General features: G+C 40.6%; 1 protein-coding gene across 2 annotated transcripts in view; it reads right to left on the bottom strand.

The window, feature by feature from the left end:
• ELMO1 (engulfment and cell motility 1) overlaps positions 1-23,007 on the bottom strand; it is a 553,192-nt gene that overhangs the window by 263,821 nt on the left and 266,364 nt on the right. For both annotated transcript variants that reach the window (XM_068549306.1, XM_068549305.1), the window contains exon 15: positions 21,273-21,377. In XM_068549306.1, the coding sequence (XP_068405407.1) occupies positions 21,273-21,377 (105 nt within the window). The remainder of the gene's footprint in view (positions 1-21,272; positions 21,378-23,007) is intronic.

The raw sequence follows: 23,007 nt of genomic DNA on the forward strand, positions 1-23,007 counted from the left end.
ACCCAATGCAGCCAAAAATAAATAAATAAATAAATTAATTAATTAAAAAACAGTCCTATGAATAAAGATCTGTTTTAAAAAAAAAGTGCCTTCCATCTTATTATATTTACCCACCTAAAGAAAAATAGACTCTCCTTCTTGATTGGTTTCTTTAGACAAAGCCGACACAAATCTTTCAAGTTGCCTGTGTGGGCTTTAAGGTCAACACTGTCACAGAAATATTCAGAAAAGACTATGGTTATGAATGTTACTAATAAGATATTACTACAGTGAGAGATCATTCTTAGACTAGACAGTAGTTTTTTTTTTTTACTTAATACATACACTAATATATCTATTTTCAATTTCAACATTCTCGTATTAATCATGTTTACGTAAGATATTTTGAGCTCTATCTGGAAATATCAAAGCATATTTTTCATCTTTATTTTTTTCCCTCACTCTTTGGTTTTAAAAGCAAACATGCTGGAACAGAAACCTCGATGGATGGAGTACATATTAAAAACTGCTATTATCACTCATTTTAGAATACTTCATACACCGAAAGTAGTTGAAACTGTCTGCCTATTTTATAGAACACTTGATACTTATGCAATATTAAGTATAAAAACATTTTATTAAATACTTCAACTTTACGGAGTATATTTACGTATTTTCTATCCACTGATTCCCCAACAAGTCCATAAAATGGATAAGGCAGGTATTATTATTATTCTCTTAAGAACGTTAAAACAAGAGGAAGAGGTGACCTGCTTAGATCATAGCCTAAGTCACTCCTGGAATTCAATTTTTAAGGTCTTCAATTTCCAAATCTCCTCCTTCCCCATTATATTTTACAAACTGCCTTCACATACACATTGCCATGAAACTCAATGGATTTCATGTCTCAAGAGGCTAAGGGAACTTTGATCAATTTCCTCTATCTCACTGAAGTGGGTTTATAAATCCCAGACCCTTCTAGACAAAGGTATAAGGTTCTCTCTTATCTCATTTATCCCCTAAGGGTCAGTAAGGATTGCTCAGGGTTAATGACTTTGTGTGGAGGGTCCCCACAGGCTTTACTTCCATGCATTTTGAGTTCTTCTTCTCCATTGGTGACAAACTTATCCGGCTTGGGAGTTACCATTAAGGGCCAAGTACATGGTCAACCACACTCTAGTACTTGCCTCTTAGCTTCAGCATCATGTTGCTGACTTATATTCAGCTGGGTGTCCCTGTCACACTTTCCTCCACTTTCTCTTAAGCTCTCCTCATCTGGGGCGAGTCCAGTCCATTCTGCTTTCCCTGTAGCCAGCCCTGGACCGAGCCTCAAGGGCTTCTTCCATCTCCTCTCATCTGTGGAGGTTTCTTGTTCAGGCTGCTTTGACTCTGACGGTCACATGAAGCTTAACGGTCTCCTCACAGGCCAGCAAGGACAGTATGTGAACCTGGACCGTGTTCTCTCCAAAGAGAAGGGATTGTCCGTCTCGCCCCAATTCTGACCCAAAGCTGCTGCGGGAAGCATGTATAACATAGAGAGCCTGGGCCAAACTAGTGTAAGCTTGCATGAGGCATTCCGTCTTTTTGTGAATTGTACACAAATTCCAGAGAGCCCACTTCACAGGACTGTTGTGCATCCTAAATCACAAAACAAAGGCAAAATGCCTAAAGCAGACTTGACAGAGTTGGTGTTTATTATCGCTTTATTGCCCTCCCTCTTCCGATTCCCTCGAGGCCCTTGGCCAACATTTACCAGCAACTAAACGAAAATCATGACTGCAGTGAGATTGGCTCTTTGATGACGGGCCACTGGGGACAGATGACAGCAATGCAGAGGCTCTCCCATCATTCTAGCATGAGAGCATAAAAACGGTGTCACCACCTACTTACACCAGAAATGCAAGATAGGAAGTCCCATGTGCTCATAGTCAAGCAGGAATCTTCCACAGGAATATGGGGTTGTACAAGTGCAGAGAATGAGCAAGGACCCCAAAAAATAAGTCACAGCCTGACAGTCTTGGCAATAAAGTCCCAACACTAAACAGTTACAGCCACCATAGGACACCCGTCCTCGGAGTCTTGTCAACCCCACAAGCTCTATTAAAACTTGCCTCTTGACCCACCAGAGGAGATGCCAGTCGTCTCCCATGTTAAACCAATAAATAAGAAATAAAAACCTTTATTTTATCAATGAGCCCCTTCACTATCCCCAACACAGGGGTACTTTTACATTAGTAACAGAATCAGGGAACACCCCAGAGTGAAGTGTTAGCCCTTAGATCTCATCATCAAAGACACAGACATCTTCCGAAGTCAACGTGTAAGGCCACAGTGGGGTCCTCTCGCAGAGACTTGGGGGCCAAGAGGGAGCCACCTTCTATGTTCCCTTTGGTACTAATGCTAATGGTGATGGGTCTCAGAAAGCCAGAGAGAAGCTTTAGAAAGAGCACTGAGCTGCCTCAAGGGGGTTGCACAAGAGCTTAATCGTGATCATGAATTTTGAGCAAGTCCCTAAAATCAAATAAACATGCCAAAGCCCTAATATGATTTTAAGTGGGCAGAGAACAAAGAACATTAAAATTATAGCAAGTATGCCAAGCAGGAAAACAAACCAGAAAAAATCAGAATTCCAGGCTGCTAATGCACCTGATCCACCACTCCTTCTTCACAGATAAGGATAGTGAGCCCCAAAGTAAAGAGCTTTAGCGGCACAGACAAGAGGGCAGAGAAAGAGAAATCGCAGCTAATATTTATCAAGAGCATTTATTTCCCAGGTCTCGTTCTAAGTGTTTTCACTCATTATCTCATTTAAGGTACATGTACTACCACATGACAGAAATACTGCACTATCCCACTTACAGATGGAGAAACTGAAGCAAAAAGATGTTGTATAATTTGCCCAAGGTTCACATAGCACAGAAATAAACAGACCCAGCTCAGGAACTTAGGTGGCCTAACCCTAGAGCACACATTCCTGGTTACTGATTCCTACTGAAACACACGATACCTACGCTTACTGAAAAAGGAGAGGATGAAATAATAATAATAAAGCTTTGATCAGGAAAGTCTTTAACATGGTAACAGATGACTGGATAACGTGGCTCTGGACAGAGGTGATTTTCCTAGATCTACATCTAACAGACTTAGTGACTTGACACACATTCCTTAACCTGAGTTTCCACCTATAAAAATGGGAACAGGAATACCAACATACAAAGGGCTGTAAAGATTAAATGAAAATAAAAAATGGAGGTAAAGATCTTTTAGTGCCTGAGACATCTCAAATACTCAGTGGGGGAGACGATTGATCTACTATTGCTATAATAATTACATGAGCTCTTGATTTACAGAAATATTCTTATAACTCTAGGGCAAAGATGTTGATAAAAACCACACACAACAAAAAACCAAACACAACTGCTATCGAAATTATTAATCTTGCTCTTTGGCAAAGTAAGGACTCAGGTGGAATAAATATTATTTCTGACTTAGGTGGGTTTCCTGAACTTCTTTCAGCATCTTTTTAGAACAGTGGCTCTCAAACTTGAGTGGGCATCAGAATCATCTGGGGGCTTATGAAACCCAGACTGCTGGGTTGCTCCCCAGAGTTTGATTCAGCAGGTCGGGGATGGAACGTAAGAAAATACAAAAGCAAGCAAACCAAACTCTAAATTCTTCTGAGGCACTGGGGGGATTGAGATAGGGAGTGTTAGTAAGGCATTTTAGAAGTCTTTTAGAAATTATTTTTAGCAGCATAGTCTTTAAAAAAGAAAAAAGCTTCTTCCTGATCCTTAATTGGCCCTTTAGAGAGAAACCACTGTCCATGGTATGTCCAGGGCTGAAGAGCTGGGCCTCCAGGCCTTTGGAAGGGCCAATGACACCAAGCAATCCAGATGGAACAACCAGTTAAGAGTGAGTGTAACAGATCACCAGGGAAAAGACCACCCAGAGAAGAGTTTGCAAAAACTTGAAAAGCTGTTTCCAAGGGCAAAAGAACAATGCATCCCAGGAAAAGGAGAAAAAGTATGTACAAAGGGTCAGATTGGTGAAAAAACAAGGTGGAAAGCACACACAAGGAACCGAGATACATAACAATATGGACAAATGAGAAGAATGGTATAAAACCCAGCTAATGAGGTTAAATTCTTCCAGAATAAAATCAGGCAATTGCACATGCAGAGGCATAATAAAGGCCATAAATATAAAATGGCAAGGAATTGACTGGGTAATGGTATAGTAATTAAAGCCTGGAGGTTCATAATAGACCTCGAATTGAACATTAATCAACCAAAAAGGAATGCTGCCTGCACTTTGATATAGTGCAACAAAAGCAGGATGTGTGAAATACAGCAAGCAATCACATCCACACGCTGCTGAAAAGTCCTCCCTTTGAGTATGAAGTAGCACCAAGAGGGGAAAGGATTAAATAGCAGCAGGGATGACTTGTGTTTGTGCCTGTGGCTGCACAGTAACCCTGATGTCACTGGAGGAAGCCTAGGCAACAGCTCTGTTGACTGTTCCAAAGGCCAGAGGATAGCAGGAAAGATTCCCTAGCTGATGCCTGCATCAAAGAAACAGGGCTGGAAGACCTCCTCTCCTAGGCCAGTACATGTGTTCCTGGGCCCAAGGATGGTACAGGTGTGTGTGAAGGCACCTGTAGGCATCCCTAGAGGCTTGAAGAGGTAATATCTGGTTTATTTAAAGCAACGGTTCTCTAACGGAAGCATGCATTAGAATCATCTGGAAGCTTATTAAAACACAGATTGCTGGGCCCCACCCCCAGAGTTGTGATTCAGCTGTTCTGGGGCAAACCCAAGAATCTGCATTTGTAACAAGTTCCCAGGTAATGTGGATGCTGCTAATTTGGGACCACACTTTATGAACCACGGCTTTAAAGTTATATCACATCTCTACTTCCAGTTTCCATCATTAGCAAACCTCCTGTCTTTCAGGACGTGGAAAGCAATGAAAGTAGACAGAAGAAGAAATAAATCTGAGTTTTTGGGGTTTGTTTTTCTTTTTCTGTGACTAATAAAAATATCATTAGTTAAGAGTTAAAATCCATAGAAAGAGAATGCAGATTGGTAGTGGCCAGGGGTTGGGGGGATGGAGAACGGGGAACAACTGCTTAATGGGTACATGGTTTCCTTTCAGGGTGATGATAGTTTATGTCTTGGAACTAGGTAGAGGTGACGTTTGCACAACATATCGTGAATGTACCAAATGTTGCTGAATGGTTCACTTTGAAATGGTTAATTTTATGTTGTGTGAATTTTGCCTCAATTAAAAAAAGAGTGAATACATATGGACTGACTACCATGTGCAGACTCTCAAGTGTTTAACTCCTTTAGTCCTCATAAGTCATCAAAGCAGGACATGTTACAGATGAGGAAACCATACCTCGGACACTGAATAACATGCCTGCTGTCTAGCTGTTTAAATGTGATGTGCCGGCATCCTGAGTCAACAAGCAAGGTTTCTATGGGATTTCTACACTGTGGTTTGAACTGTTTCTTGGGTGAAGTGAAATGTGTCTACTTCAAACTGGGGTTTAGGACTGACCAGATGTGGGCCCTAGAGGTGATGGTCTGGAAACGGCCCAGGATGACAGTCCTACAGGACACCCAAGGACAGCCACACCCAAGGACAGCTTCACACCCAGGGAGTGAAGCATGAAGGCCTTACAAATTCCTTCGGTATACACTGATGGATAAGGCCTCCACTGCATACTGCTTAAGTGCAAATCACATGCCTTTCCTTGCATTTATTTGTGAAAGCTCACATTTTAATTATATTGCAGATATACAAAGGACAACCGTACGTTGGCTCAAGCTTTAAAGCACTCACTGATCACCTGAAGATCTTGTTAAAATGCAGATTCTGATCCAGTAGCCTGGGGTAAGCCTGAGGTCCTGCATTCCTACCCAGATCCCAGAAGATGCTGCTGCTGCTGGTCCGAGCACCACATTTTGAAAAGCAAAATACTATACTTCCCCAAGTCTACCACGGAAGTTCTAGCCGACTCTCCTCCACACCCTTTGATTGATTCATTTACCCAACAAAGCATTTCCTTAAGCCTCGATTATTGCTAAGTAACTTGCTGGATGCTAAAAATACGCATATGAGTAAAACACCATCTTTAGGGGCTTGCAATCTATTTGGAAGACATATGGGGATGGGATTTGTAGGGCGGACAGACTTTCAATTGCTATGTGCCTCTTTTGTGTCCTCCTAAATCGTTTGCATTTTTTACAAGGAAGTACGACTTTCTGGGATGAAGGTTCATGTGAAATGCAGTGGGCAGGCAGGCTAAGCTTCATCGAGAGGGTAAAACTTGAAGGAGAAGAAACTGATTCCAGACTCTCTTCCGAGGCATCTTTTTAACATTCCAAACCAGAGGTGAGCTATGGACTGTAATAAAGATTAACTGCAACTGGGAAATGGATACCGAATGCAGGCAGAGAAGCCCCTCTGTATCTTGGGCAATATTAGCGATAAATCACACAATCACAAGTCAGAAGTTTGACTCACTCAACATTGCATTACTGAATACAAATGCCTCCTGTCTCCTTCAATGGAATACAAAGACACCAAGATGTTTGGCACTGTCTGACAGTCACCGTTGGATGAAAAATTAGCCTTGACATTTCTCAAGCCTGATTTCTTACTGAGAAATTGTCACCACTTGTCGTAACAGTTATTGCAGTCTTAAAGCTATGTTACACTCCACATATATTTGTCTGAAACATATTTGGATGTAACTCACTTTACTAAACAAACACATTCTCCGGGAGCTAGTGATAAAATGGATTCCTGTAAGTCAGATCACACCTGACTTTTTTTTTCATTTTCTCACTTGGCTCACAGATTTATAAATTCACTCTGGTTTGGGAGAATGGACATGAGGGGATGAAAAGGTGAGGAAGAGAGAAATATTTTCCATCACCGTCTTCTGGACAATAATAATCTGCCTTTGCAGAAACATTTTCAAACAAAAAAATGTCAACTTTCCAATTATACACATATTAAATTAGGTACAATGGAAAAATTATTTATTAAAACCTAATTAAGAAATTAAGCCATACATTGTTTTACTTCAAGTTAAAGGCGTGTGAAAAGGAAATCTTTCTTCTATTAAATCTCGCTTTTTAAAAGGAATTTATCTCATTATATGTAATTCTATATAAGCATCCCAAATTTTGGCTAATTCTGCCAAACGAGAGATCTCTGCTGTGAGACAGCCCTCCTAGAGGGGTAGGTCCATATGTGGTTCCTTCTATGGGAATTGCTTCCCCTGACACCCGTCCACCCCTACCTCCCCTCCCGTGCCTGTCTAAATTGTCCTTCTCCTTTGGCCCCAAGCCAATGTCACTTTCTTCATAAAACCTAATGCAATTCCTTTGTCTAAAAACCCACAGTCCTTTATCTATATCTTTCTCACAGCAATTCTCACTTTCTGCTCCAAATTGTGGTGAAATATATGTGTCTTACTTCCCCTGGTGGGGTTGAGCCCTTGAGGTCAGGAAACGTATCTCAATCACCTGTGAATACACTAGGTGCATACACTAGGCGCTTATTAATGTACAATGAACACTAGCTTGGCTGGTTTTTGTTTGGCTGCATTGGGTCTTCGCTGCTGCACATGGGGTTTCTCTAGTTGCGGCGAGTGGGGGCTACTCTTCGTTGCGGTGCGCGAACTTATTGTGGTGGCTTCTCTTGTTGAGGAGCACAGGCTCTAGGCACACAGGCTTCAGTAGTTGTGGAGCACGGGCTCAGTAGTTGTGGCTCACGGGCTCTACAGCGCAGGCTCAGTAGTTGTGGCGCACGGGCTTAGTTGCTCCGTGGCATGTGGGATCTTCCGGGACCAGGGCTTGAACCTGTGTCCCCTGCATTGGCAGGTGGATTCTTAACCACTGTGCCACCAGGGAAGTCCCTTGCCTGGTTTTAACATGAGAATTTCCATAATCTATTATTTATATACATTCACGTGCATCCTGAGTTCCAATTATCTCCTTATCCCGTCATCCACATTCCCCATCGTATTTCCCTGTGGATTTTATCAGAAGCAATGACTTCTGTGATGCTCCCGGCAACCTCTGACCTCACCCTGTCCTTCACTGAGGGGGTGCTCAGGACCCAGAAGTTACTTGGAGTCCAGCTGTGTGGCTAGGAATCCAAGCTGTGGAGGAAAACTCATTTAGAAACTCTCTGAGTCTACTGCTTGTGTAGGGACAACATGGCCAGATGAAGGACAAACTCAGAAGGGAATTCTCTCTGGGCCAAAGCCCACATTTCAAAGGCCTGCTTAGGGAAACTGCATACTCACCTTCTTTGTGCATTGGGAAAACAAACATTTACAGAGAGTTGGAATGTGGGAAAAATATCCTTGGTTGTATGTTTATGGAAAACACTTGGCAATTATTTGCTATAAACACTTCCTGTAATGCTGAGAATGAAAATCAGCAGGAAAAATTGTCAGAGATGATAGGAAGCCAACTTCCATAGCAAAGGAATGTGCCCTCCACATACCCCTCATGCTCCACTCCTCACCCTCCTGTTACCATGAAAGGGGACCCAGAATCTGGGTTTGCATGAACGGGGGCAGGTTCTCTTATACAGAACCCACGTCTACTCATGTAACATACACTTATTCTCACAGCTTTCATAACTGAGATTTTAGGTGAGGCTTGATACCATGTAGCTCATCAGTCCTAGGAAACTGTGGCCATTTCAATGACCCCACCCATTGAAAGGCAGATTTCCTCCAAGTCTGATTTCAGTTTTGATTCTCTGACAAATATCACATATGGCCATGAAGGACTTCCGAGGGGAAAAGAGAGAAGTAACACTGATCAGGGATTCGACAAATCACCTCTTTAATCGTTCGTTTAGCGAATAATTTAAATGGCCCAGTGCTAGACAGTGAGGACAAAAGACCAAAAAAAAAGAAAGAGGAAAAAGGTCCCTGTTCAAAAATGTCATGTTTGAGAGAAATAATGATCAAATAATAAAACATGTAATTATATAGTTCCAAGTTGAGGTGGCGTTGGTGGTATAGTGGTGAGCATAGCTGCCTTCCAAGTTGAGTCAGTGCTATAAAGGAAGTAACAAAGGAAAGAAAATCAATAAAAGAGGAGCCTTCAGGATGAAGTCCTCCTAAAGAATGAATGAGAGTTACGTGGGCAAGTAAGTATGGGCAGAGAAAAGGGGGGCTGAGACAACAGGAACAGCATGTGCAAGAGCCCTGTGGCACAAAAGCATCACCATTCAAGAAATGAAAGTTCAGTCAAACTGACTTCCCTGATCTTGGTAATCACAAGTTTGTAGACAGGTATGAATGACATATATCAGGGTCTTCCAAAAGCCACCAAGTTCAAGGACGCTTGTACTTATGTAAAGAATAGCATTCGATAAACCAGCCAGAGAGAAATTAGTTGTTAAGGCTGTTATATCTGTGTTTCAGTTGCTCTATCAAATGTAAGAAAAATATTGTCTATGATTTATGATTTATACTAAATTTTGGAATCTTGGGTTTTACCAAGGCAGAGGAAAAGTTGATAAAATTAAGGTCAATGTAAAAATAAAGTTACCTGACAGTGTCAAACACTCCTGGGTGTACCAGGTGTATTGCCTAGTTCTTAAGGGGAAAGCTATTTTTACAGAATACAATGAAACATTCAAGAACACTACCACCTAAATTCTATTATACCAATACAAATTGCCTTCTGATTTGGTAGGCAGATTGCTAATCCTGGCTGGACTCTGGTCACATGAATACAATTTAAAAATTAAACTCAGCAGTGATTCACCCAAGTATAAGCATCAGCATATCTGGGGCAAGCCCATTTTGGGCCACACCACTATAACTGCTAATTTGGTTTCCATTCCAGAATGGATAAAGGCCAGAAGGACAGCTGCAGTCAGGGAGATTATAGCATATTCCAGATAAAAACCTGTTCTGTGGTATCTTACCTTGGGGTGACTGGCGATCTGGCCAGAAGGCAGAACACCAGAACGCACTCAATTCAGATACCGATTTAACAGATATGTGCTGAGTGCCTTCTGTGTGTCTGCCACTGCGCTGGCACTGGGGCACAGGAGAGACGCAGTACACAGTCCCTGCCCTCATGGAGCTTACACACTTGTACAGGTAAACAGGAAATAGACACAAAGGTAAATTTAGAGTATGTAAACAAGCATTACATTCGGAGCAAGACAAAAGAGGTAAGATGGACAGAGCGTAAAGGGATGAAATTACGGCTTTATATTTGCTGGTGAAGAAAGGCCACCCTGAGCCTAGAGGAAGCAAGGGAAGAAGCTCCCTGGCTAACTGGGGAGTAGATTCCCTGGAGAGGAAGAGGCAAGTACAGATATACCTTGGAGATATTATAGGTTTGGTTCCAAACCACTGCAATAAAGCAAATATCAAAATAAAGTGAGTCACACAAATTTTTTGGTTTCCCAGTGCATATAAAAGTTATGTTTACACTATACTGCAGTCTATTAAGTGTGCAAAACAATGTCGTCTTTCATTAAAAAACACTCTACTGCTAAAAAATGCTGACCAGCATCTGAGGCTTCACCAGCATCTGAGCCTAATCTTTTTGTTGGTGGAGGGTCTTGCCTCGATGTTGATGGCTGCTGACTGATCAGGGTGGTGTTGCTGAAGGTTGGGGTGACTGTGATAATTTCTTAAAATGACACAACGATGAAATTGGCCCCATTGATTGATTCTTCCTTTCATGAATGATTTCCCTGTACCATGCAATGCTGTCTGATAGCATTTCACTCACAGTAGAACTTCTTTCAAAATTGGAGTCAGTTCTATCAAACCCTGCCACTGCTTTATCAATTAAGTTTATGTAATATTCTAAATCCTATATTGCCTTTTCAATAATCTTCACAGCATCTTCATCATGAATAGATTCCACCTCAAGAAACTACTTTCTTTGCTCATCCATAAGAAGTAACTCCTCATCTGCTAAAGTTTTATCATGAGATTGCAGCAATTCAGTTACATCTTCAGGCTCTATGTCTAATTCTAGTTCTCCTGTTAATTCCACCACATCTGCAGTTACTTCCTCCACTTAAGTCTTGAACCCCTCAAAGTCATGCATGAAGGCTGGAATCAGCTTCTTCCAAACTCCTGTTAATGTTGACATTTTGACCTCTTCCCATGAATCACAATGTTCTTAATGGTATCTAGAATGGCAAATCCTTTCCAGAAACTTTTCAGTTTACTTTGCCCAGATCCATCAGAGGAATCACTCTCTATGGCAGCTATAGCCTCACAAAAATGTATTTCTTGAACAACAGGACTTGAAAATGGAAATTACTCCTTAATCCATGGGCTGCAGAATGGATGTTGTGTTAGCACGCATGAAAAAAACATTAATCTCCATCGGAATTCTTGGGTGACCAGGTGCAGTGTCGATAAGCAGAAATATTTTGAAATGAACGTTTTTTTTCTGAGCAGTAGGTGTCAACAGTGGGCTTAAAATATTCAGGAGACCACGTTGTAAACAGATATGCTGCCATCCAGGTTTTTTTTTGCTCCATTTACAGAACACAGGCAGAGTCAACTTAGCATAATTCTTAAGGGCCCTAGGATTTTCATAATGGTAAATAAGCATTGGCTTCAACTTAAAATCACCAGCTGCATTAGCCCCTAACAAGAGAGTCAGCCTGTCCTTTGAAGTTTGAAGCCAGGCATTGACTTCTCTTCTCTAACTATGAAAGTCCTAGATGCCATCTTCTTCCAATAGAAGGCTGTTTTGTCTACGCTGAAAATCTGTTGTTTGGTAGAGTCACCTTCATTCATTATCTTAGCTAGATCTTCTGGATAACTTGCTGCAGCTTCTGCATCAGAACTTGCTGCTTCACCTTGCACTCTGATGTTATGGAGACGGCTTCTTGCCTTAAACCTCACGAAGCAAACTCTGCTAGGTTCAAATTTTTCTTCTGCAGCTTCCTCACCCTCTCAGCCTTCATAGAACTGAAAAAAGTTAGGGCCTTGCTCTGGATTAGGCTTTGGCTTAAGAGAATGTTGTCGCTGGTTTAATCTTCTATCCAGACCACTAAAACTTTATTCATATCAGCAGTAAGGCTGTTTCACTTTCTTAGCATTTGTGTGTCCACTGGAGTTGTAGTTTTATTTCCTTCAAGAAGTTTTCCTTTGCATTTACAACTTGCTGTTTGGTGCAAGAGGCCTAGCTTTCAGCCTATCGTGACTTTCCACATGGCTTTCTCACCAAGCTTAGTCATCTCTAGCTTTTGATTTAACGTGAGAGACATAAGACTCTTCCTTTCACTTAAACACTTCGAGGGCATTGTAGGGTTATTAACTGGCCTAATTTCAATATTGTTGTGTCTCAGGGAATAGGGAGGCCCAAGGAGAGGAAAAGAGATGGGGGGATGGTCAGTTGGTGGAGCAATCAGAACACACGTGTTTATCGAGTTCACCATCTTATACCGCTGCAGTTCGTGGTGCCCCAAAACAATTATAATAGTAACATCAAAGATCACTGATCACAGATGATCATAACAAATATAATAATAATTAAAAAGCTTGAAATATTGCAAGAATTACCGAAATGTGACAAAGAAACACAGAGCAAACAGATGCTGTTCAATAGACTTGCTCAATACAGGGTTGCCACAAACCTTCAACTGGTAATAAAACACAATATCTGTGAAGAGCAATAAAATGAGGTATGCCTGTACCAGGCCCAGAAGTTGGAATCACCTGGGATGTTCAAGGTAGATAGAATGCTATGAACTGATCTGTGTCCCCCCAAAATCTGTATGTTGAAGGTCTAACCCTCAGTCTCCCACGATGTGACTGTATTGGGAGACAGAGCTTTTAAAGAGGCAAGTAATTTAAAATGAGGCCATCAGCATGAAGCCCTAATTCAATATGACTGATGCCCCTATAAGTAGAGAAAGAGACACCAGGGATGTGAGTGCACAGCAAGATGACCACGTGAGGACACAACAAGTAGGCAGCTGTCTGCAAACCAAGGAGAAAGGCCTCAGGAGGAGCCAACCCTGCAGGCACCTTGATCTCAAACTTCTAGCCTCCAGAATTGTTAAAGGATATATTTCTATTCTCTGAGCCACCCAGTCTATAGTGCTTTGTTATGGCAGGCCTAGTAAACTAATACTGAGGTTCACCAACTTGATAAAGAACACCTATAAAAACTCTACAGCTAACATCACACTTAATGGTGAAAAACTTGACTCTTTCCCCCTAATATCTGGATATTCCTTCTTACTACTACTATTCAACTTCTTATTGGAAGTCCTAGCTAATGCAATAAGATAAGGATATAAAAAGTATAGAGATTGGGAAGGAAGAAATAAAATTTGGTGCACAGATGACAGGATTGTTTATCTAGAAAATTCCAAAGGAACAACAACAAATAAACCTCCTGTAACTAACAGGCAATTACAGCAAGACTGTAGGTTATTGGTTTCATTAAATCAAACAAAGTACCACATTAATGCAAGATGTTAATAATGTGGGAAACTGTGTGTGGGAGAGGGACGAAAGGGGATATGTGGGAACCCTCTGTACTTTCTGCTGAATTTTTCTGTAAACCTAAAACTGCTCTAAAAAATGATGTCCATTATTTAGAAATAATTAAAAAGCCAATGAGGTCTATAACACCTTCCAGTTCGAGACACACAGAAGAGAGGGGATTCCCAGAAACCTTTCCCCTCTTAAAGGGACAGGCAGATGTGAAGGGCAGCTCTTGGAACTTCTGCTCTACAACATGGCACAGCAGTTACAGCAGGAAGGGGAGAAGCCACAGCAAACCCGCAGCACAGCAGCTACTGAGTCCTCCACAATGAAGGTAGAAAATGCATAATTAAAGGGGGAAGCTTGGTCAGTGACAGCAGAAAGGAGGCAGCTTGTCACAGAGAAGGTACTCAACAAATATTTATTTGTTTAACTAATTTAGTGAGACCAAAAAAATGGACAATGTGGACTGAGAAAGAATCAGTTTGGAGAAACAATGGGAAGATATTACTGGGTCTAAGATAGAGACCCCAGGGTGGCCGCTGTTGACTAAGAGTTTTGCTGGTGCCCTAACGAGGGACAGTGTCATCCACACATAAGGCTGTCTGTAGTTTCTAACCTTGTAATTCACACTGGGCCTAGGTTTGCACTGTGTCAGCTGCATATAGTTCATTCTATTGGTTGGTTACATTTTTTCTCAAGCAATCCATCAATGTGTTTTAAAGTCCCACTGTGTTTTAAAGTTTAAAAAAACTGAAACAAAAACAAAACAAAAATCCCTTCAGATAGCTAAGTAAAAAATTCTAAACCTAATACCCAGCTTGGGCTGGTAGCAAAGGAGAATGAAACAAGTAACTACCATGTTTTAGACCTGCTTCAGATGCCAGGTACTGAAGCCAGTACCAAACGAACTCAGGTGGCGAGAACTCAGAGTACAAGCACTGTTATATCCAGCAGTCATTAATGGATGTGGAACCTGCCTTCCCTCCCTCTGATGATGGGTCTTCTGAGATAAAACCAAGCCCATGCTGAAAAATGATCTCATCCTGAGGCCTGAAGCGTTCCATTCAAATCACTGGTTTTCGAAGTCAGAAATTCTGCTTGCCAGCGCAATTAGTAAAAATCTAATCACATATATTCACACTCTCAAGGGGTCCTGATTGTTTGGCAATAACAGCTTGGTTATTCACAATCAACAAAATTAATGCCACTATTTTTAAAACATGAAAGAAAACTGCATAAAAACAAGCCTCCAAGCTGTGGACCTTGGTCAAAGAAAGAAAACATGAATAAAAGTAAAGAATAAAGTATTTAAATGAATTATTCGACAAAGATTCATTTCAAAGTCCCAGCAAGGCTTTGCCTTGAGGTCCTTGTTATTCTATGGATTCTGTGCTCCAGATCACCTAGAAGGAAAATGTCACTCAAACAAAAAAAAAAGGTTCCTTTACATGAAAGTGTGTGTTTAACTGGCAACATATAATTTCATTTAAAAAAATTGGGAGCAATTGCTGCTGAAGCCATTTCAGGGACAAGGGGAGGGAAGGATCTGTCAGCACTACAGGAACAAAAAAAATGATGTGCCACCAAGCTTTATTCCAATCATTTGCTTCATAGTTAAGTTTAATTACACATTACACACTGTCTTGTAATTATGTCGCTTGGGAAACTGCCAATTTCCCCCTTGAAATGTTAAAAGTTCCTTAATTTATTTTAAAGGCTCAGCATTGCCTCCATCAGCACCCCCCTTAGTACGTGAGGGATACTTGGTTTCTGTCCCCCTTAAAGGGCAGCAAGAACTCCATTGCGTGGTCTGATACACAGCGCAGAGGGCTGACTGTGCTGAGAGCCCCAAGAACACTGGGCCTGTGTATTTATAATAATATCTGATGACTTTTTTTCTTTAATATTTACAACCAGAGAATTTGAGAAGCATGCCTAATCTTTTCCTCTACACTTGGGAGGTTGAAATTAAAGTCCTTTAATCTCCGCAAGGGAACAAATACCCAACACAAGATGAAGCACCTGCTCTCTGGGAGTTGACAACAAGGATGGAAAGACAACAAACATTAAGTGCAGAAATATGAAACCCCCAGGAGAAGGGACAGTAATCAAGTACAACTTTATGTGGAAAAGGAAAAGGCAAGTAAAAGAAGTTAAGCACCTACTGTGTGCTGACAATGCATTCAGAACTTCACAAAGGTCATCAATATCATGGCCACTAAGTCAAGTCCCTCAAGTACCAGGCAGATAACGAGAATTCATAAAGCAGCCAGAGAGAATATAATAGGGAGTCCTGGGGTTCATGGTTATTTGGAAAGGGTGTTCAGGTAATTCAAATTCTGTTCCCTTTAAAAATACTGTGCCAGTTGAGCAAAACACATCCTTAGAACTTACGTGAACTGTGGCTGCAGCCCCTATATGAATCTATGAACCCCTAAAATGCAAAGTGTGCACAATGGAAGCAGACTTTTGTCTTAAATTCAGCTCTAGCACTTCCTTAGCTGTGGGTAATCCCTCCTGTGTGTCAGTTTCCTCATCCACAAAATGGAAATAATAACAGTGTCCACCTCACAGTGGTGTTGTGAGATATTAATGAAAGTGTTCAGCATACTTGTTATCTCACAGCAAGCTCTATGTTTGCTATTATATAACTATGTCTATGCCCTCTGACACAGGAAAAGTTGAAGACTTTCCCTAGAATACCTTTGAACTTGAGGTGGGCCTCAATGGACAGAGAGATCTACATACCGGAAGAAGGGGGATACCAAAGCTGCCTTATCTTCCCACCTCTGGGAGCAGTGAAGAGAAGGTTACAAATAATGTATGTGAAATATTCAAAATACAGTAAAGACTTAAAATATGGCAGCTTTTCTCATGCTAAATCATCTCATAGCATTTTCTTGTCAGTACTGCCTCAAGAGCAAGGCCTCTCATGTCCTAGCAGTGAGTTAGGGTCTAAACCATTATTTGTCCCAACTATTTGTAAAAAGTATTATTTACTATGTATGCGTCATGAGGAGGAAGAAAGGTTTTAAAATAGTGTAAACATACTTAAATTTTTTCATCTGTTTAAAAATGGCTATCATAAAAGAACCTTGAGAAAACAACTCTTAGGTACAAAGAGCCATCTTTTCCCATAATCTCATTTACTTGACATATTATAAATATTTCTGTTCTGATTTGGTATGACACTAAAAACACATGTGCCCTGGCTCACAACTGCATGAAACCATTGAAATAAATCTTGCTTTTGAAGGCATTTCTATTTTCCCCTCTCAGGAAATTCATTCTCTTCTATCACAGTCACCCAGTGTGCAGATATATTCCAACTGGATGAGATGTTGACCGTAAATTATGAGGGATGTTGAGGCAAAGAACTTCAGGGCACATAAAGAACAAGCCGTTTCCAGAATTTACTTTTAATTTTGTTACTAGAAGGTTTGAGATCTTATAAATTGTGTAATTAGTTCGGTGACAACCTCATTAAGGAAACATTGGGAGTTCCCTGGTCCCTAGTGGTTAGGATGCCGGGCTTTCACTGCCGTGGTCTGGGTTCAATCGCTGGTTGGGGAACTGAGATCCCATAAGCTGCGTGGCGTAGCCAAAAAAAAAAAAAAAAAACCATTTTATTTATAACGTAGCACCACACCAAATAAAATATACAAAAAGGGTCAGGTTTGTTCTTTTTCATATTGACTCAACATCAGAATATTTCTCTAAGAAGTAGTGCCACTGTATAAAATTAGGTCCCTGGGGAAGGAAGCAAGTCCTAAGTGATCGTGATATGGTTAAACAGTATGATAATTTATAAAACAGTGAAATGTTTATCTGCTCAATATAGTGTAGAAAACTGCAAATAAATATCAAGTAAAACGGTTTTATGACTTGACAGATGTGCCAAGGATAGGTCACATCTAAAAATTCAGAAGAAAATTTTTAAAAACCCAAGGGGGAAAAAAGAAAACAAGATAAAACAAAACAACAACAAAAATTATACTCTCTTCCTTTGCTTGCTGTTCTATATTCTGTTACCTAAGAACTAGACCCTGCCATTCTTATTGACCACCATTGCCCATATCTCACTGCCTACTAGAAACATCCACCTGGACAGTTGTCCCATATGCATATAGTATCTGGATGTCTCCAAATGACCAACCCCTCAGACCTGCAGATCTAGTTCATCAATGACACCACCATCCATCCACTCAAGCCAGTATCTCCCTTTTCCTTGGAAAGAGTCTAGTTTACCTTAGCTCCAAAATAATTCATTCAATCTGCTTCTCCCCAGTGTCACGGCCACTACCCTCATCAGGTTACCATCATTTCTCTACAATTTCCCCAATTTTATTTTTGCTGCTAGTCTTGATTTCTCACATTTGTTTTCTGGCAGGAGAGTGATTTTTCTAAAATTAACTCTCATCATGTTTACTTAAAATAGTTCAGAAATTCTTCACTGCCTTTGGGTTAAGGCACAAGCGAGCACCTTAATACGGTGTCCCTAATGAACTAGCCCACATTTGCCTCCCAAGCCATGATCATATTTGCCACTCCCTGTCTTAACCATGTTGTACTATTTGTGGTTCCTTGAACAAAGCACACACCTTTATGCCTCTGTTCACATGTTTCCCTCTGCTGGGAGTACTCTCTCACATCCCCCTTCCCCTCACCTGATAACTAGTACTACCTAACAGGTCTTAGTGTAGATGCCACTTCTTGAAGTAAGTTTTACTGACCTGACCCCCACATCTGTGTTTATGACTCTCCTCTGTGCCCCCAATATCACTCCTGCCCAATCAAAATCCATTCTAAGTGGCTTGGAAAGTGCTGGCATTTAGCTCTTCCTCCAACTACCCCTCCTTTCATCGCTAGACAGTAAAATCCTCAATGACAGGACTCATGAGTGACTTGTTCCTTAGGGAATCTCTATCCCCTCCCTCACTGCAGGCCATTTGATAGTTACTCAGTAAACATGTGCAGCTTGAGTGCCTGAAAAAGAAAAAAGATCCACAGACAGAGTCGTGAGGATTATGTGCATTTGATGGGCAGGCAGAGGGAGAGAAACCCATCAGAGAGACTAAGAGAAGCAGCCAAGGAGAGAACCAAGACAGACAGCAAGGGCTGCAGGCAAAAAGGGAGAACCGGCCAATGGAAACAGTGTCCAGTGTCAATGGGAGGACAAAGAAGATGAAGGAAGAGGAGAGGGCTCCCCATGTAGCAGGAGAACAGCTTCTAGAAAATGATGGGTGCAAAGTGTTGAAAAGTGAGCGGCAGGTGAGTTAGAACATGGGGTAAGAAGACAACTTGGAAAAATACACATTGTTTGAGGGAACAGGATAGCTGGAGGGCGTGGGCATGTCAAGGGCAAAGAGGGAATATGTGTGTGTGTGTGTGTGTGTGTGCGCGCGTGTGTGTGTGTGTGTGTGTGTGTGTGTGTTACAATTCCTTTTGAAAATCTCAACCATAAATCTGACTGGCAAAGTGAAAAGTGAGACTATAGATTTAGGTACAGAATACGTGTTTATTGAATGAAAGATATAAATAATAAATGAATAACTGCATTCAGACAGGAAATTTACCTCATCAAAAAAAGGAAATTTTATCAAAATGTAAGCTTATTAAAAAACCAAGAGCCCATCTTTGTTTCAGAAAAGACCACTAAGCTCATAGATCAAAATTTAATTAGCTGTCTGGGATGACCATTTTCATTGTCTCCATCACTATCTCACTACCACTGGGACATCTGTTTTCATAGTCACCACCAAGCTTCCTTGAAGAATGCCTCAGACTTTATATATGATCCCCTAACCCCATTCATTCATGTAAATACCTTTAACTTTCCATGCAGCATTTAATGGTCCCAAAGTCAGATGGGACACAGAACACATTAGGAAAGGAACACTTTCGAGAAAACATTCCTTTCTCAGTCTAACCAGAAAGAAAGTGCGTGTGGACAAAAAAGTCCACACCTTTCTTTTCAAATAGGATTTTCTTTTAAGTTCCCATCAGATATAAAGTTCTGTCAGGTTGCCATGGTATTAATTTCACTTATGACAGTTTAGCGAACACACTGAAGAAAATGGGCTTAAAATATTAAATTACTCTTCTTGAGACATATGCTTCTTATGCAATTAACAATACATTCAGAATCAGTACTCTCTAACTTTAGAAACATTCATCCACAAACATTAATCAGGTAATTTTAAATTCAATTTCTGCTAGGCTTCTTCTTTTCACACTCAACTCTCCGAGGCTATACCACAGGGTATCTCAAAAATATTAATTTACTTACTGTGAGAGCAGATTACATTCCTAGAAAAATATCTGTGCAATAAACATATACACATATAAACCAAATTAAACTTTTATGAAAAAACAATTTTCTTATGGAAAATTGCATTTCTAATCAAATACCTGAGAAGCACATAACACCATTCAGAGAAATGCATACAATCTTTCATATAATTAAAGTACAAATAATGTTTCAATATAAGTCAAAGCTTGTCAAATTGCATATATAGAAAAACAGATAAAGTTAAAATATAGTGCTTACAGGGAACTCAGACCTGGCAAGACTTTTTTTTCAAAGGGGTCATTACTGGCTAGGACAATTTTTCATGGTGCAGACTGTCCCATGTTTTAGAGGACTGTGGCCAGTAGCACCCCAATGGGCATGGTGACTACCGAAAAAACATGCCCACACATTTCCAAATGGTCCTTGAGGGAATAATGCTCCCTAGTTTGGAGAAGAAACTATAGCCCAGTCAAAAGGAATGGCCCCATTTGCATTACCAGGTAACGACAGTGCCAGGTCTTGAACCCTGGTCTCCAGAAAGCCAGTGCCAAGAGGGAGCCAACAGAGAATATCAGAGGCACAGGCTCATACCTTACTCTGATTTCAGCTTTACTCTTCCTGCATTAGGATATTCATTCATCGAATATTTTCTAAGCTTGTATCTAGTCATCATTTTAACCACTTGCCAATGCCCTTGTCCCATTTATTCACATCCTCCTTCATCTCAATCGTGGATCTGTATCCCTCACCCGACTGAACCTGGGCTCCTCTCCCTGGGGACAGGGGACAGGGGTCAGCACAAATCCAGGGCTTCCAGTGGAGCAGCCTTGACTCGCAGGCCTTCTCTGTCACTGTCCCTATGCTCCAGTTCATTCACACTTTGTCCTTCCCGCCCCTGCTCTGCATCGGCAGGTGGCACCTTCTATTTTCCTTCGTCCCCACCCACAAAGGCATTGCCTTAGTAGCTGGAGTTTCACTAATCTGTTATCAAATGAGAGAAGGCATTTCTCATCCCTCCCCGTGTCCCTCCCACACTTCTCTTTCTGTTTATCTGATTGTATCTCCAGCATTAGATTGAACAGAGCAGTGCTAGACAGAATCCTGGGCCTCTTTTCAAGAAGCCAAATAAGTCTAAGTGGTTTTCACTAACGTTGGGATCATGCAGGTTTTTGGTAGATAGTTTGTTTCTCTTCTTTGTTATTTAAGGCTAAGAGTTTTTGTCATAATCAAATGAACTATATAAAATATTTTTCCAATATCTAATATATTTTTAAATGTCACGTGAAAAAAATTAAAAGTTAAAAAAATCCCTATTTTGGTGCTCTTTAATTTCATTTAATTTTCATTTTTACTTTACTAAGTGACAAAAGCCAATCTCTGGGGCCACTCATCTAAAAGTAATCCCTCCATATCCATAAGTGTGAAATTCGAATTCAGTAGGAAACCTACACTAGCTGAAAGGGGCTGCGTGCTTACCCGAATGTAGGCATCCTGGTGGTGCTTGGCAAAGTAGAGCATATTGTCCAGAGCTAACATCCCAGGAGGTGTCTGGGTAAAGTCCATGGCAGGGTTGACATGATTCTGTGATTAAAACAAAATGTTTGATCAGGTTAATTCTTCAGCAGATTTCACCAACCGCCAGAGGTCTGATTTCCCTCCAGAAGACCAAAGTACCACAAGGCAAGCTCCAAATAATCAAGTAGGATGACATTTGCTATCTCCATGTGAACAGATCAGGATGGCAATGAGGGCTTCTTTCTACAAGTGGAGCAAAACCAGCTTCTAGACCCAGGGTTGGGAAACTCAGCTGAAGATCGAAATATGGGATTATTCTTAGACATGTGACACTGCAGGAAAAGAAAATAATGTAAAAACTGTATTCTTACATTATTGGCTGTGCTCTAGCGGAACCAACAGCATTTGGGGAGAAAAACCTGGGATGAAGCCACAGCTCTGCCATTTACCTTTTCTTTTTCACCTTAACTTCCTCATCCTCGTGTGTGAGGGTTAGGTATGGACACACCTGTCCATGGTGTTTGTGAACTTTCCAGACTTACACAGTCTGTAGGTCTCTGAGCACAGGCACTCTATAAAACTCAGAGGTCCACAGGGTCCTAACATCTGCCTACTTGCAGGGAGTGTTCTGGCCTTGTGTCACCCACACTGTGCCAAGAACCACAAAAACAAACAATAGTTATAAATATGCCCAACAAATTCTCCATATGCTGGAGATCACTCAGTAAAACACCACGAGACCCCTATTCAGGGCAGTAAACCACTCTCCACCGCTAATTGTCAAAAATGATGACCAAGATCTGTCCTGAAAATTCAGATCTAAATGGCTAATGATTTAAGGGAAGTCATTCTTATGTTCAAGAAATGGAAAAGTTAAAGAGATATTAAAGAAAACTGCTCTTACCTCATAATCTAGGTAATGTTTATGAAAGGACATATTTTTGTTTTCTTCCTGAATATTTCTTAATAAACACCTTGGCTCTCTGATTTGCCAGGGAGATTTTGGTCAACTGTAATTTTTTCTAATTTAAGTAAAGGAAGGACATTTTGTTCACTTGTTCAAGGTTCAAACAACCCACACTTTTCTACATTATTCAAGAGTACACAGAATCTGTCTTTTCCATGTTGATTTGAAATTTTTTTATGAGCTAATAAACAACATCTAAAATTACAGGACAGTGGTGCTGCCTACTGGCCACAGTTCCACAATTTCCAGAGCACTCCTGTCCATATCTGTATAGCAAGCTGGGTCAGTGTAGTGACTTCAGTATTTTATTTTAGCATTTTATCCTGATTTGTTTGTTAAGATGTTGGAAAATTTTTAAAATACAAAAGTATACTACTTATGATAAGAAAGATATATTTCATAAAATAAATATAATTGTAACAAAAATGAAAATCACTGGGCACATCAAATGCAGTGGGTTTCAGCTTTAATCTGATACTCATTGGTGTAAGAGTCTCAGGTCTGTATTCAATAGTGAGGGGAAAATCAAAATGCTGGAAATAAACGATCAGAGATTTAGTCTCAAAAGTAACTTGCAATGAAAGATTTTATAATATTTTCAGTTCTTAAGAAAAGAATAGTGGAACTTCCCTCATTATGCATACATTTATTATTTTGACTTTGATACGTTCGATTTTCATGAACACAAGTAACATAAAAATGTTAGTATTTGCTGAGCACTTTCTTGGG

Source organism: Eschrichtius robustus, chromosome 8, assembly GCF_028021215.1.
Source record: "Eschrichtius robustus isolate mEscRob2 chromosome 8, mEscRob2.pri, whole genome shotgun sequence".
In the NCBI taxonomy this organism is placed as follows: Eukaryota; Metazoa; Chordata; class Mammalia; order Artiodactyla; family Eschrichtiidae; genus Eschrichtius; species Eschrichtius robustus.